We start from the raw sequence: 14,696 nt of genomic DNA on the forward strand, positions 1-14,696 counted from the left end.
CTATAATAAATCATTACCACCATGTGCTTTCTCTATGACGACCCATGCTTAGAAGTTAAAACAACGAAAAAGCGCCATCGAACTATACAACCAACCACATGTTTAGTGCCTCTGTCGCTTGAAATTCCGGCGGTAGCCAGCCATGCTCCCACGTCTACGAACAACGCAACTCCTTCCCAGTGCTTGCTTCAACCAAACTCCGATGTTGCAAATTTCTTCTTAGAGAAGTGTTCAATGAAGGCTTATAGCCTCAATTCTCGAAGAATATGGTCCGCCATGCTCTTGTATTGCCACGTGTTGCCTGTCAATCGTTTGAACTGAATGCCATGCAACGAGAGCAACGGAACCTTGACGATGAAAATCTCGAACTCCAGCACCATGCTTCCTCCGAGATCACTTTGCACTTGCGTGCTCGTTTCTCCAGGGATTCGCCTTGATGGACCTCCATTCTTCCCAGGAATGCTGTCGAATGAGGTCTCGGAGTTGGAAAAGCTGCGATCTCGTTCAGAGCGTCCTGGCGTTCGTGGTGTAGTAGGAGGTCGCTCTGACTCGCGGAACTCATCCCGCTCGCGCTCACGATCGTCTCCCCGCATAAGACCGCCAAAACTGAATCGTCGCTTATGTCCTGGTGTCATGCCGGGACTCGTGGGAGGATCTTGAACTTTGTTCAGGTCAATACTGGGCGAATGGCGACAGTTGAAGCCACCCTTGATCTCTGTATACTCCACATTTAACTGCCGCAGCACTCGCTTGATATCGGTTCGAATTGCAGGTACTGACTTGCCGGATGTCGTCGATACGCTAAAAAGTCCCTTCAGGAACACTGGCTTGGCAAGTTCTGTGTCGTCTAATCGGTCTGTGGATACACCACTCTGCTCGAGTTCTTGATCTGTTTCTTCAGGCACATTGGCCTCTTGAGCAGCCTCTCTTCTCATGCGACGCTGCTGGATACTTTCCCTCCGAGCATGGCCAATAGACTTGGCCCTCAGGCTCACAGACCGGGAGTGTCCGTGGGCACGGTGTGTGCTGGAAGAATCCTCATTCGCGACGGATTGATCAGAACCACTGGTTGCTGGGGGGTCTTTTCGCCGCCTCAGGTCAGCCGAGTTGACACTAGTTGACCGCCCCAGGCCACCCCCTCGTCTGTTCTCCCTTGAACCACCAGCAGACATTGGTGGGCTAAGGAGCTCACCATGCTGCTGGCCACTCGTGGAACGGATTTGTGAATCTGACGCATCCTCCCTATCGCGACGTCCACGGCGGATACTGAAGCTCTTGCGGGGCGCCAAGGGAGAAGGTTCAGCTGGTGAATGGACTTGCACCACAGGAGGATGCGACCGGTCTTTGTCCAGGCGCTCAGGGTCCCTACGCTTGCGTGTACTGAACCTACGAAGAATACCAGCTGCAGTGCCTTCCTTCTTTTGAAGTTGCTCAACTCTTGGCTCGGCAGGTGGTGCAGGGGGAGGCTTCGGTGGCTCGGGCATGTCGTCTTCACCATGAGTCCTCGCGCGAGGTCTGCTTCGTCCACCAGTGGGTTTCTCTCCAGGCATCTCATAAGCTGCAGAGTTGGTGTGGGCTGCTTGAGGCGCCGCAATCTCTGGCATTGGTTCCGGCTCCCTTGCCTTCTCCTTTTCACGAGTCTCACGCTCCTTTTCTCTCTCACGGTCTCTCTCACGCTCACGCTCTCGTTCGCGCTCTTTCTCCCTCTCCTTTTCCTTCTCCTTCTCCTTGTCGCGTGATGGAGCTGCTGCTGGCGGAACCATATCAGCATGATCGCGATCCTGTTTCTCCTTGACGAGGTAGTATATAGATACGAGAGGACTAAATGCGTTCATAGGATCGTTGCCGATCTGCAGTGCCTCGGAGCTAGGAGCCGATAAAGTATCGCGGCTGTTGCCAGAATTCCTGCGCTTATAAAAGTCAAAGCCAAATGGTCTCCTCTTTTCGGCATCCTTGGCAGGTGGAGGAAGCTCCTTTTCTCGTTGATGGAGCTTAACGGCGCGCTGATACTCCTCTGATTCAATTATTTTGGTAAGTTGTGCATTGATACTTTCGGGTGTACCAAAGTTAAAACCTTGCATAGCGAGAATGACTTCTGGCTCAAGGGGCGTCGTTAACGGTTCGCGGTTGGGTAGGTAGTTATCGGGAGGACCGTTGAAGCCTTTGGCCATCCATGGATGCGTCATTACCTCCTGCATTGTCGCTCGCTGCTTGGGATCTGTCACCAGCATACGAGATAGAAGGTGTTTACACTCTATAATCAAGTTAGAAGATCGTACAAAAACAACAATTCAGGGACCTACCGCTTGACAGCCATGCGGGATAATCGACAAGACCTCTCTTGATTTTGGCATGGAGCGCGGGCATGCTCTGGTCATCAAAGGGAACCTTGCCACAGACCAAAACATATAAAACAATGCCAAAACTCCATACGTCAACTTCTGGGCCAGTATAAGCTCTGGCCTGCAGTAATTCGGGAGCAGCAAAGTATAAGCTTCCGCAAAAGGTCTTGAGATGGCCACGAGGAGCAAAGAGGTTGCTAAGACCAAAATCGATAATCTTGATGTCGCCCGTCTTGCTGATAAGGATGTTCTCAATCTTGAGGTCTCGGTGCACGATGCTATTTCTGTGTAAATAATCTAGGGCACTTGCAATCTGCCGGCTAAACTTCCGGGCTTGCTTTTCTTTGAGCTTGCCATGTGAAATGATGTAGTCGAGCATCTGGCCGCCGTTGACGTATTCGAAAAGCATATACCAATGGTGGTTGGTACGGACCACATCGTGAAGGGCGCAGATGTGGGGGTGATTCAGGAGGGTGCTGATAGCCGCTTCACGGGCAGTTCGGATTTCCTTGGATTGATCGGCGCGTTCCTTGTCGGCACGAGATTGGTGGCCATCGTCGGTTGAGCCACGAGGAATAATTTTGCAGGCGACCTGGTGAGTTGTGATTAGTATCGCTGAAATTTGTAGCTTGATAAGCGTCACCGTGGCAGAGGCATGAGGGGCAGATGAATGCGAATAGCCGAATGATGAAACAATGCGCGGGAATAGGCGACATAAAAGAAAAGGATAAACCCAAAACACACCTGTTCGCTGCCATCCTCCTTTCGGGCGAGCTTAACCTTGCCCATGCTGCCGGCGCCAATGGTCTTGCCTAGCATCCATTTTCCAGATTGAGTTGGGATAACAGTACGTGATCTCGTGTGCTTAGATGTTGAAGTTCGGGGCGGCGCGTCGGCATGGCCATGCTGCTGAGAAGCAGTTCCATTGCCAGCGCCATTACTGGGAGGGTTGGCGGAAGGAGGCATTTCGGGATGAGGGCTGTGGTGGTTGTTCTTTGATCGAGAAGAGCTCCGTCGATGGGCCCGCGAGGGATCGGGGCCCCTGGCCGGGGGTGGTCGTTCCTTGCTCGAGCTTCTTTGATGGTTTGCGTTTGCGGCTAAGCGTGAGGATTCGTAGTCATTTTGCGGTACAGGTTGCGACTGGTGAGAACGTGAAGATGAAGTAGTACGCTGATGATGGTTATGATGAGGGGGGAGATGTGAGTTGGCGGCGTTTGAGCCAGAGCGGGAGTGAGAGTGGGAATGGGATTGAGAGCGGGAGGCGTAGGCTTGGGACTGGGATTGGGATTGGGAGCGAGATTGAGAATGTGAGTGTGAGTGTGATAACTGGCGGGTGTGAGATTGGGCGTAGTTGGCACCTGTTCCAGTGGGCGTGGCTGGTGCAGGCGCTGCTGGGGCTGCTGAAGCGGAAGACGAGGGCGGAAAAGAGGGAGCTGGAGCACGACTGGAACGAGAAGACCGTGTAGATTGAGTGCGACCAGGTCCTCTTGGTGAAGCATCAGCAACAGCAGAAGAAGCTGTTCTTGTTCCCATTGTTGCGAAGCTATAATGCTAGCTATGTTGTGTTGCGCTGCGCAGCGCAGTTGTGAGAGATAGACGGTGTAAAAAGGCGGGATGTCGATGAACTAATGGGTCTCTCTACTCTGGGGTTTGCTCAAAATGGCAGTGAGCTGTCGTTCGCTTGTTGTAGTATCAATGCCTAAGTTGGTAGGCAGGGAGGATGACCCGGTCTGAGTCTTTATTAGGCCGTGAATGGACTGGAGTAACAGATGCCAACGCAGTCGTAATTGCTGTCGAATACTAGCAAGGCCCTTGGTGTTTCTGCTGGTCGAGTACGACGCGAGAAGAAAAAGATCAGGATTATCTGGTTACTGTCATGGGCTGAGGGCTCTTCTCAGCTTGCTATTTGCGTTGATGAGGGGTGTGATACTGGCAATCGCATAAGAGACCAAGACCGAGAGGCAGACTCAGACTCAAACGCAGACAAAAAAGCGCTTGGAGCAGTTAGATCGAATGCAAAGCGAAACTGGGCTACATGCAAAAGAATGATAAAAGTAAGACAAGGGAGAAGTGCCGTAGTCGTAGTCTTGATTTGATATAAACCAGCAGTGCTACGGCAGTGTAAATCCGAGCCTGATATACGGAGATGGGAAGGAAAGGCAACGCAACGCAAATATGCATGCAAATAGACAGGTGTAAGAGGATGAGAGAGTAAAGATATCAAAACCTGACAAGCAGATCGAGTAAGAAAGACAGCACAGCGTCTGTCAAATCCCAAATCGGGGGGCGGGTGAAAAAAGAAGCAGCTTATTAGGTACCAGACTCAGATTGGATAATGGGTATTGTAGCTAAAAATGACTTGGTCCTGGCGGGCAGCAGCAGCGTCATGTCCCATCTACTAACCCTCTAAACTCTTGGATGCCCAGGATACACCTGGATGTCTCCAGCTGCAAGCTGCCGAGACTTCACCACCACCGTCCAGCTGTCTTTGAGCTACCCAACTAGCACAGCAGGGCATCTCAGTCGTTTCAGGGGACTTTCCACTTAGGACGCAGGTAGCTTCATCTTTCCACCAACGGTCAGCCCTTGGGTGGAGATGAGATATCTCGCTCGAGCTGAGCTCTCATTTCGCTGGACTGTCAGGAATGGATCTGTTCACTTGCTAGTCAATAGCCTTGACGACATTGTCGGAGCCACTGGTCTCTATTCGAGTTAGTGGTCAACAAAGCCTCGATCGAAAGCCGTTGCACATGCTGCAATTGGTAGACTTTGGCTGTTTCGCTCCACGATATCTCTGAGCGTTACCAAGCCAAATTCCCTGTTTATAGCAACAACAAAGCCAAGAATCATAATCCGACGTCAGCTACCCAGCCAGAGCACTGCATTTTTGATCTAACAAGTGGATCTGTCGCAAAGTGCTGCAAATTTACGTGGCTGATTAGACGAGGGGTTGGAGGCTGGGGTTTCAAGGTTGGATATCAGGCATCGGAGCTCAAGAACATTGCGGAAATGTCTGTTGATTACAATGGGTTTATGCAATTCAACTAAGCTTATTATGACATCCTCGTTATTTAGAAGAAATCGAGAGCCTCAATTTCATAGTTGCCTTACTAGACAGCTGAGGGTTTCGCTTCTTTTCTCATATCCTGCAGTCAGGTTCACATTCCGTCTCCTTTTTGCGGTAGATGTGTCTTGGAAATCATTGGGCTGGAATGCGACAGTTGTTCCAAGGCCAGAAGAAGCAAAATCGAAGCAGCCACAAGGCGGACGAGTACATGAGACCTTGCTACTTGTGTGAAGTGTTGGTGTGATGCGATGCGTTGTGATGCAACACATCCTTGTCTCGTGTTCACTAACACCTGGCAATCACCTCTACCTAGCCAGCCACCGTCCTCAGGCGGAATGCCAAGACGAGACCTCCAGCCGAGTGTTCCTCAGACAATCACCAACAACAGCCCATCAGACGCGAAGAATGCCTCACCGAGTCACGCTCCGAGTTTAGAGGTGTAAGTCAAGCCTGAAACCAAAGAGAGACGGAAAGACGAATGGTCTTTTTCGTACGGTTTGATCACTTAACCCATGGCTGCGAGATAGGACTATGACGTCTCTGAATAAATATGACATGGTTCATTGTAGAACAGCTTTTGGAAACTGTTTCAAAGCTGCGCTTCTGATTGTGTCCTTCCACAAATGGAACGGTCCTCGATTGACAACGTTTCACACGCGTTCACTTGCATACCCGACGCTGAAGAATCTCAGTTAGACGGAAGTTCTCCAACTTTTGATAGAGCCCCCTGTCACAATCTAAAGAAAGGTGGTGAAGGGAATCTGACGCCAGGGCCCCCAAAATTTAGGGATGGGAGAAGCCGCAACTCTGTTTCTTATCGATAAGCCCAATTTGACCTCGCGACTCCAATTGTAACTTCGCGACTCAGCTTCTATCGTCATCGCAAACCCTCTAACAACATTCAAGATCTTCCCGCTCTCCACATGTTATGACATCAAAAACTAGCATTCAATGCTTTTAAGGAAACTACGCGACACACCGACATCCCAGTCTCATGTCATATAAACGCTCCCGCGCAACCTATGAAGCCGACCTCCATGCACCTTTTGCAACTTTCGGCACTCCTCTGCCCAATGACCCTGACGCTCGAGATGATGGTTCCTTTGTTCCAGTATGGAAGCAGGAGGTGAGGGATGAGAGAGGTCGAAAACGTCTTCATGGCGCATTTACCGGCGGATGGAGCGCAGGGTTAGTACCCAGATCACTTTCCAGGACTTTGCGCTGACTTTATCAGTTACTTTAATACTGTCGGGTCCAAGGAGGGATGGACACCATCGACGTTCGTTTCGAGCAGAAACAACCGCCACAGAGATGCCAAAACCCAATCGCAACAACGACCAGAAGACTACATGGATGAGGAGGACCTTGCTGATGCGGCCGAAGCTCAGAAAGTCCAGACTTCTCAAGCATTTGCTGGTCTTGGCTCCTCTAACCAGGATTCAAATGCCGGAGGCTTGGTGGGCTTGCTGAGGGCTGAAGGAGATACCATGGGACTGAAGCTGCTACGGCGCATGGGGTGGAAAGACGGGCAAGGCATTGGTCCCAAGATTCGGAGAAGCGCCCGGCTTGAGCTAGGAGATAAAAGCTCCCAGGTTGCTGAAACACATTTGTTTGCGCCTGACAATGCAAGAATGATTCAGTTTGTCCGCAAGAACGATCGAAAGGGACTGGGCCATGACGGAGAAACCAGGTTGTTGAGTCTAAATCCTATCACATCTGCAGCCGATGACGACGACGACGACGATAATTCTCACGATACTGGCATACGAAGTTCCTCTTTGCTCTCGTCACAGAAATCTAGGATTAAGCCTAGCCGAGGCGGTATAGGGGTGGGCATCTTGAATGACAACGGCTCTGACGAGGAAGATCCTTACGAAATGGGACCAAAGATCCGGTACAACCGTGTCGTCGGCGGTGATAAAAAGAAGAGGAAGGCGAAGAAGGCAACGGCAGCTATTAACCCGGCCCTGAAACATGCACCTGTTTTCGTGTCGCGAACTGCTCGAGCTGGTAATGGCCTTGGACGGTGTCATGATGGGCGATTGCCACTCGATGGCTTTGTACTCGCCAAAATTACAGAAGACTTATCCGATCTCTTTCTGGAATACGCACCGCCTCCGGTTCCAGAAGGATGGGCGTCCTCAAAATCTTCCTTAGGCCAGGTCAATCCTTCAGATTACAAGTCAACAGCAAATGCCGCCAAGTCGTCCACCCATGATGCAAAGTCTAGAGCAGCCCTTCTTGGAGAGAAGAGTCTACCAGGAAAATCGGTCTTCGATTACATCACTAGCTCAGCACGCGACCGACTCGCTGTAGCTTCCGGGAACAGAAACCTACCCCAGGGGTTGGGAGAGGTCCCAGAAGGATTTTCCATGTCAGAAGAGGAAAGACAGCAAGAGGTATGGGATGAAGCACCCAAGCTGGATAGTGAGACAGCCATTGCGGCTATTTCTCGAGGCTCCTCTGGACCCTACGCAGACAATGAGGAGAAGAAAGCGCGTTATAGAACTTATCTGGAGTATTTTGCAACAGGCAATCAACCACTCCCGTACAAACCCAAGGGCATGGCGTTTGATGACTTTGCCAGGGAATTGTCGGAATTCCACAATTGCGCGAGGATCTTCAAACCGATGACAGGGTTTATGGCATCTCGATTCACCACAGCGAAGAAACCAACAGTCGTCTCAGCAAACGGATCTGAGACAGATCTGGTGTCGAAACCAGAACCAAAGATCGCAGATCCAGCAGAAGAGGCAGCCAAAATTGGCATGTATGGGCAAATGACTAGAACAGTCGAAGACTTTTATCCAACAAGACTATTGTGCAAGCGGTTCAACGTCAGGCCACCCGCGCACTCTCAAGCAGAGGCTGAGGGAGAAGCTGGTTCCGGAACGACAAGTCGTGACGGAGGTTCAGGACCCATGGAAGATGTCAAGATGAACTCGACATTCCCGGCTGGCGGCATCAAGTCAATTGAAGGAGCCCCTGCAAACAGAACACCACCAGCTCCTGAGCCTGAGCCAGCCATCAACCCGGATAAGAACGAAGCAGTTGAGGGCAAAACGGCACACGATGAAGTTCTTCGTGCAATATTTGGAGATAGCGATAGCGAATAAATAATACCATATAATTGCAAGCCATTGGTCACAAGACATTTGATGAGTTATTTCAGCCACTAAGTATCCTTTCAACGTCGCCGTTGAACTCAAAACACAGCACTCAAAGTTGAGTAACTTTACATTAGGCTAATGTATTGTGAAACCCTTTAATAGCCAAAAAAAAAAAAAAAAAAAAACAGAATCATTACCCTCGTCCATGGATGATTATCACCACTCATCTCAAAGATGAATGCCAAGATTAGGCTTACAACTCCAGCGCCTCTAGCGCCGCAGCTCCACTTGGGTGAGCGGCTAGGACCCTGTTAGTATCGCAATAGGAGCTCTGATTGGCCACTCTAACTACATCGCGGGGCTCCAATTTAGTGTCACTCAAGCTTGGGGGGCTCACCTCAGGGGAGCAGCCGCCATCGAATGAGGAATCGCGCTGCCCGTTGTTCTTCCATTAGGACCAATGTGAACCTCACTCACGCATCACATCGCATCTATCACATCACATCGCCAGATATCCAATACCTTAGATAGAGCCTCAAAACGCGGCGAGGCAGCGACCTGCGATACGAGAAAGAACAACATACATCCTGATTCGGCTGTTTTGCTTAATTTCCGCCAACCTTTAATGTTTCGACTCCATCACTAGACTGTTTACCTTGCCAACCACCTTTGGAATCAATCACACCCATCCTAAATCGACTGCTCTTTTCCCGCTGCTCCGTTTGCCAACTTAGGGCAGTCTCGTCTTGAACGACTTTGATTTCTTTTAGAAGAAAGCCGCCATCCTGTCTGAATTTCAGGAAGCTGGAATTGGACCATCAGTGTCCTTGGAGAAGAAGACGCCGTCACCCGCCTCATCAAGACCGCCAAGCACGCGAACAACATCAAGTCATCATCGCGAACCGACCCCCGACGACCTTAAATCCGCTAAAGAACCGGAATCACACATTCTTTTGAGTCGCGATCAACCACCCCCGCCGCAGTATCCTGCCTCCGAACCTTCAACCTCTCGTCCTCCCCCCTTCTCGTCGCTCTTTACCTCCCCACCCCACGACGCTCACGAGCGTCCCGACAAATTCGTCGCTTTTACCGCTCATTCTCCTTGTGAAGCAGAAGCATCAGGCTCAGCTGCACCAGCATACGAATCTTCTTCACCTAGAGAAGCTCTCCCCTTTGATCCGGATCAAAGCACTACTGCATTTCGCGATCCAGTCGCAGAGACTAAGCGCGCGCTTCCTCGGGATACCAAGGGAGATTCCAGTCGCAAAGACGACGACGCAGAACCGCCTCCGGCTTATTCAGAAGAGGGCGATAGTCCCCTTTCCACATTCTCTTTCCTAATGGCTGCCGCAGGAGGAGCTGCGAGTATTATTACTCAGGTGCAACAGGGTGGACCGCCTGTTAGCACTCTTGGAGACGTTGGTGCCGATGAGACAATTGCTATGGACCTAAGGTGCGCTTTACAAGTGGGTGTTTGGCTGCAGTGTACTAATTCTCAGATAGGGGCACAAGGTTTTATCTCTCTAGGGACGAGCTGCTTACTTTGCCCGAGTTTGTGCTGCTATCTTTGTTCCCGAATGGATTATTCCCTGAGGGCCAAATGGGCGGCTTTGCAGACGGCGATGCAGTGCAAGTCGACGTAAGCTAATGCCCTTCTTATCATCGCAAACAGTGACTTACAAAACTAGTACGACCCAGCTTCACTTCAGTACATGCTTGACTTCTTTAGGGACGTAGCACAATCTATCCCCACAGATGGATCACCAAATGCGTCTCAGGATGAGGATACGCCTTCTCTTAGTACCTCGCGTGACGACTCTAAGCGAGCCGGTATCATTGTGTTGCGTGAGGACCTTGACTTTTATGCTATCCCTCCACGAGCGGATATTGGCCCGCTGGATATGATTGCCGTGAAACGGGCAGCAGCAGAGGCTTTGCAGCAGCAGAACGGCATCTTTTCGGGTCTCAAGCGAAGCGACGAGCCGGGTACTACTGAGGCCCACTTGATCGAGATGCTGACGGCAGGGTAGGTTCACTCTCTGTGTTTCTAATAGCTGGCAATGAATACTTACTTGTACTAGTGGTTTCAACCATGATGATCGATGGGGCCATCGAGCTGGTGAGCCTAACAAGGCCGTCATCTGCAGTTTGGCTCTTGCCCGTCTACGTAGCGACATCAAGGGTAACGAGATGGGCACCAACGCTGTTGGCATGGCTCAAAAGCTTCTGCTCTTCTGGCGTAAACCCGCCCGGCGATGCTGGTGGGAAGGTGTCGAGCTTGAGAATGTTGCAGGTGTCGAGGGCAAGCTCAAGGTCTGGATCCGAAGAGTATGGACCCTCGAGATGAGTGTTATTGGCCTGCGCTAGACCACGATCTACTTCTTTCCTCTACCTAGAGACCAAAGACCGTATAACCGTCACCTATTTCTTTTGTCTATCACACTTTGTGTAGCTTTGTTTCCTCCCCCAATCCCCCATGTTTTCTCTATTCCCCGTCCTATTAGGTCATCTTATTCCCCTATTCCATTTTTTCTTACTATTTCGTCTTCAAGATGAGTGTTGGTGGAGGTTGGTCCCATGCAACTGGGCAGAGCAAAAGCACATACGCGGAAGGAAGAGAAGGTTTTGGTCCATTGAGATTCGCAAAGGGCGGGCGTCAAGGTGCATGGAATCTGGGGGATCTTTGTAGACCTCCTATATTTTTTTCTTCTCATGTTTGACACACAGCACATGATTAATCCAACTACACTAAGACCATACGTTTCCCTGTGTGTCACATTTCAATGCATATGTGAGCAGTGTTTGCATTAACATAGACTTCCTGATCTTCCTGTCCACGGCAGTTTTGCAATCAAACAGGCCTTCCTCAAGACCGAGCCGTTCTAGTTTGTTAAATGGGTTCTCGAGTTTCTCGTAGCTACTGGAAAACCTGGACTCGACCAGTTTGCTCAAGGCATGGTGACGAACGCTTCAGGGGCAGAGCCATTTGAGCCGCGTGGAACTTCAGCAACGACTCGATAATGCAGTGAAGATAGACTTCGAAAGCAAAATGGAAAGAATACGCTTGCCTATTATTATCATCATCAGACTTTTGAGAATCGTAAGTTGGGTGCTGTGGTCTCACTTCAGGTTGGAATAAGGCCTTCGGAACGGGAAGACACTCTATCCTGGGTGTTTTCATCGACGTCTTGAAGATTGGAATTGAAATGACTCAAGACTAAGGTAATAATCACAAATAAAATCACTCCTAGCTACAAGGGCACTTTCCTTGCTTAAACTACAAATAGAACAGTTATGCTCGTCATCTCCTTTGTTTCATTATCTGGAGCAGGTAGGATTAAATATAGCACCAATGAACGGTGTAAATTACTAAACGCTTTTATAACGCTGGCGCTACACCTATCGAAAGTCCAAAAAATCTATGAATTGCCAAGTTGTTTCCAAAATAGTACATGAAGCGGAGGATACATCTAGTATCAGGCGTTGAAACCACCAGAGAATCAGTAAGGAGAGCTGAAGATGAGTTACAGTGGTCAAAAGGGCTCTTGAGCCCAATAAGATAATCAATCTGTGTGTGGTCGTTTGGCAAGCTGTACCATAGGTCCATCCCTGATAGCAACGAAGATATCTCGCAATTGGTACTGATCAACAGTACGGCGTCCTTCGATAGCGTCAGGACTACCACCTCCAAGATTGCTGCTGAAATCACGTCGGATCTCAAAGTGGTAAACAATCTTGGCCAAAGCCAGACTCATCTCAAGATACGCTAGATTCTTCCCGACACATCCTCGAGGACCTGCAGAGAAAGGCATAAAGGCACTCTCAGCTAGAGAGACACTCTCACGAGAAACACCATACTCATTCTTCTCGTCAACAATCCAACGCTCAGGACGAAACTCGAATGGTTCGGGATAGATACCAGGGTTGTGGTGCATGCAGTAGGATGCGGTGCTGACTTTCATGCCCTCTGGGATATACTCCCCATCAACGAGAATACCGCCTTCCTGGACCTCTCTGGAAAGATCAGATGGAACAGGGGGGCTCATACGCAGCGTCTCATCAATAACGGCTCGGAGATATTGACAGGAGTAAAGAGCTGGACCACCCTTGATTTCATCCGCGCTGGAGAAGGCAGACTTAACCTCCTCTGCAAGCTTTTGCTGAACATGAGGGTATCGGGAAAGGTAAAAGAAAGACGCAGCGAGACTTATGGCAGAGGTATCAGAGCCAGCAATTATAAGAGATTCACTCTCGCCAAAAAGCTCATCTTTGCTGTATCCTTTTCCAGTGTCGGGGTCCACGGCCTGGAAGAGATAGTGGAAGAAGTCTTTTCGACCATCGCCCTTTTCCCATGAGTCCCGCTTCTCGTTCTCGGCTTGGACTCTCTCAGTGAAGCATTGTTCGACGAATGCCTGCCACTTGCTCAAAGCTGGAGGTGCTGCTTCTGCAAGAAGATAGTCCAAACCTCGGGGCTTGAGCCACGCCCAGAGAGGAGCAAAAGGGGAGTAGGCAATCTAACATTCAGCATGAGCAAAAGTCTCCAACTGGGTATTTTGGCTCTTACTGGGTGGATGGTCGACATGAAATCAGTCATAAGTGTTGGAATATGTCGTAACTCGCTATCGTGCTCCTTCATACCAAACGATTTACCAAAACATAACTCGCCGAGGGTATCGAAGATGAGATGATCCGCCCATCGAGCCATGTTCATAGAGTGAGACCATTCATTCCCTCCAATCTCTTGGTTGAGTAGCTCAATCCATCGATCGACGTTGGAATGGATGAAAGGCTCGCAGGAGCGTAGTGCTTTGTCAGAAAAGGCATGGTTCATAACTCGCCTCTTTCGAGCATGCATAGTCTTGTCGATAGTGTTCCATGTTGTCATGGCGTGAACATTGCGTGGGTATGTCTTATAGTATTCGGCCTTTTTGACATTTGCCTTGTTGTTGAAAATGGTCTTGAGGCCTGTGGGAGTGTTGATCAAGACACTATTGGGAGTAATACGAAATGTTGGGCCTATAAGGATATTTGTTAAAATACAATGTTCTAATCACTTCTTCTGTTTATCTAATACTTACCGTATTTCTCTTGCAGCTGCCAGAACCATACATGTCGATCCTGTCTGAGAGTGTAGTAGTATGCAGGGACTGCTGAGATGCGTGCCCAAAAGGGGCCAGGATATTTGGCGAGGGGATGGAAGTATAATCTGTACAGTACAACAGCGGTTATATAGCCAAAGAATATAAAGATTATCCCCCAGATAATCTGCGAGGAAGAAAGAACGGTTACAGTGTTGATGATAGCCATGACTTGTGCTTGTCTGTTGAACAACAAAACGGAAAAGAACTTGCCAACAGGAGGTGGCCAGGCTATTAAAGAGATCAGTAAGTCCCAAGATATGACGACAACATATATTGTATTCTATCGTAAAATGACCTGTAGCATTCCCAGCTGCACTATGGGTGCATATGATCGATATTGTGCGTGGCCTGTGGAGTGTCATGACAGGTACGTGTTGACTATGTGGCTGGCTGCACATGCAGCCCTTGTCAATCAGAAATACCCCTTTCAGCCATTATGACTATCGTGACGTTCTGGCTGACTTCAGTGACTAATGGAGGGCGAGATGGGGGTGCGCGCATGGTTTAGAGTGATAAAGTCGGAATAGATGTTCTACTATGGATGTTTGACGTTGGAAATATTTGACATCTAAACCTTCTTCTCTTTCCATTCTTTTGATTTATGATTCAATCCTGACTATGCTAAAGCTCCAAGTGTGAACTTTGGTATATAATGGCTGCTTAATTGCTTTTTTCTTGCACATTACATATCTTGCTTATAAGTGAGGCGAGCCATACGCGACGTGGTCGTTGGTTGTTGCAACACCAAGCGATATGCACACTTTTAAGCGCCTCGAAACGACAAGGTGCATATCTTGGCATCTGATGTTGTTATGCAGAGTCCCCAAGCGTGTGAGATTGTCTGATCACTCATGTTGTCAAGCCGATACGAGATAGTTGTGCTTTTTCTAAGTGGATTTGTCTTATTAGATTCCACCACTATAAGGCTCCAACGGTATAAGGTAAGGCTCCAAAGTTTCAGTCAGATTGCAGCCTGAAAACTTCTTGTTTACGGTGAATTTTCCCATCAATAGTCTGATGTTTATAAAATACATCT

At 49.3% G+C, this 14,696-nt stretch overlaps 3 protein-coding genes across 3 annotated transcripts; 1 reads left to right on the forward strand and 2 right to left on the reverse strand.

Annotated features, from left to right (window-relative positions):
- Nucleotides 1-242: 242 nt before the first annotated feature.
- BKA55DRAFT_591286 (uncharacterized protein) lies at nt 243-3,875 on the reverse strand (the record flags this gene model as incomplete). The annotated part of the gene is made up of 3 exons (XM_046195216.1): nt 243-2,254; nt 2,304-2,934; nt 3,087-3,875. 3 exons carry the CDS (start codon nt 3,873-3,875, stop codon nt 243-245), a joined length of 3,432 nt encoding a protein of 1,143 aa, XP_046052948.1.
- Nucleotides 3,876-6,403: 2,528 nt separating this feature from the next.
- On the forward strand, nt 6,404-10,886 carry BKA55DRAFT_591287 (uncharacterized protein; the record flags this gene model as incomplete). Its single annotated transcript, XM_046195217.1, has 6 exons — nt 6,404-6,597; nt 6,644-8,486; nt 9,290-9,972; nt 10,023-10,158; nt 10,208-10,545; nt 10,601-10,886. 6 exons carry the CDS (start codon nt 6,404-6,406, stop codon nt 10,884-10,886), a joined length of 3,480 nt encoding a protein of 1,159 aa, XP_046052949.1.
- Nucleotides 10,887-11,853: 967 nt separating this feature from the next.
- On the reverse strand, nt 11,854-13,955 carry BKA55DRAFT_560311 (cytochrome P450). The gene is made up of 3 exons (XM_046192081.1): nt 13,598-13,955; nt 13,084-13,535; nt 11,854-13,033 (listed from the first exon to the last, which is right to left on the reverse strand). The coding sequence occupies exons 1-3, from the start codon at nt 13,824-13,826 to the stop codon at nt 12,083-12,085; spliced, it is 1,632 nt and encodes a 543-aa protein (XP_046052950.1). The 5' UTR covers nt 13,827-13,955; the 3' UTR covers nt 11,854-12,082.
- Nucleotides 13,956-14,696: the final 741 nt, after the last annotated feature.

Source organism: Fusarium redolens (assembly GCF_020744475.1).
Source record: "Fusarium redolens strain MPI-CAGE-AT-0023 chromosome Unknown BKA55scaffold_4, whole genome shotgun sequence".
In the NCBI taxonomy this organism is placed as follows: Eukaryota; Fungi; Ascomycota; class Sordariomycetes; order Hypocreales; family Nectriaceae; genus Fusarium; species Fusarium redolens.

What these genes read in the sequence shown, in the direction of transcription:
- BKA55DRAFT_560311 (XM_046192081.1), bottom strand. Translation starts at nt 13,826, where the DNA reads ATGGCTATCATCAACACTGTAACCGTTCTTTCTTCCTCGCAGATTATC. An exon ending in GCAGCTGCAAGAGAAATACG is followed by an intron (nt 13,536 to 13,597) that starts GTAAGTATTAGA and finishes ATATCCTTATAG; the next exon opens with GCCCAACATTTCGTATTACT. An exon ending in TCATGTCGACCATCCACCCA is followed by an intron (nt 13,034 to 13,083) that starts GTAAGAGCCAAA and finishes GCTGAATGTTAG; the next exon opens with ATTGCCTACTCCCCTTTTGC.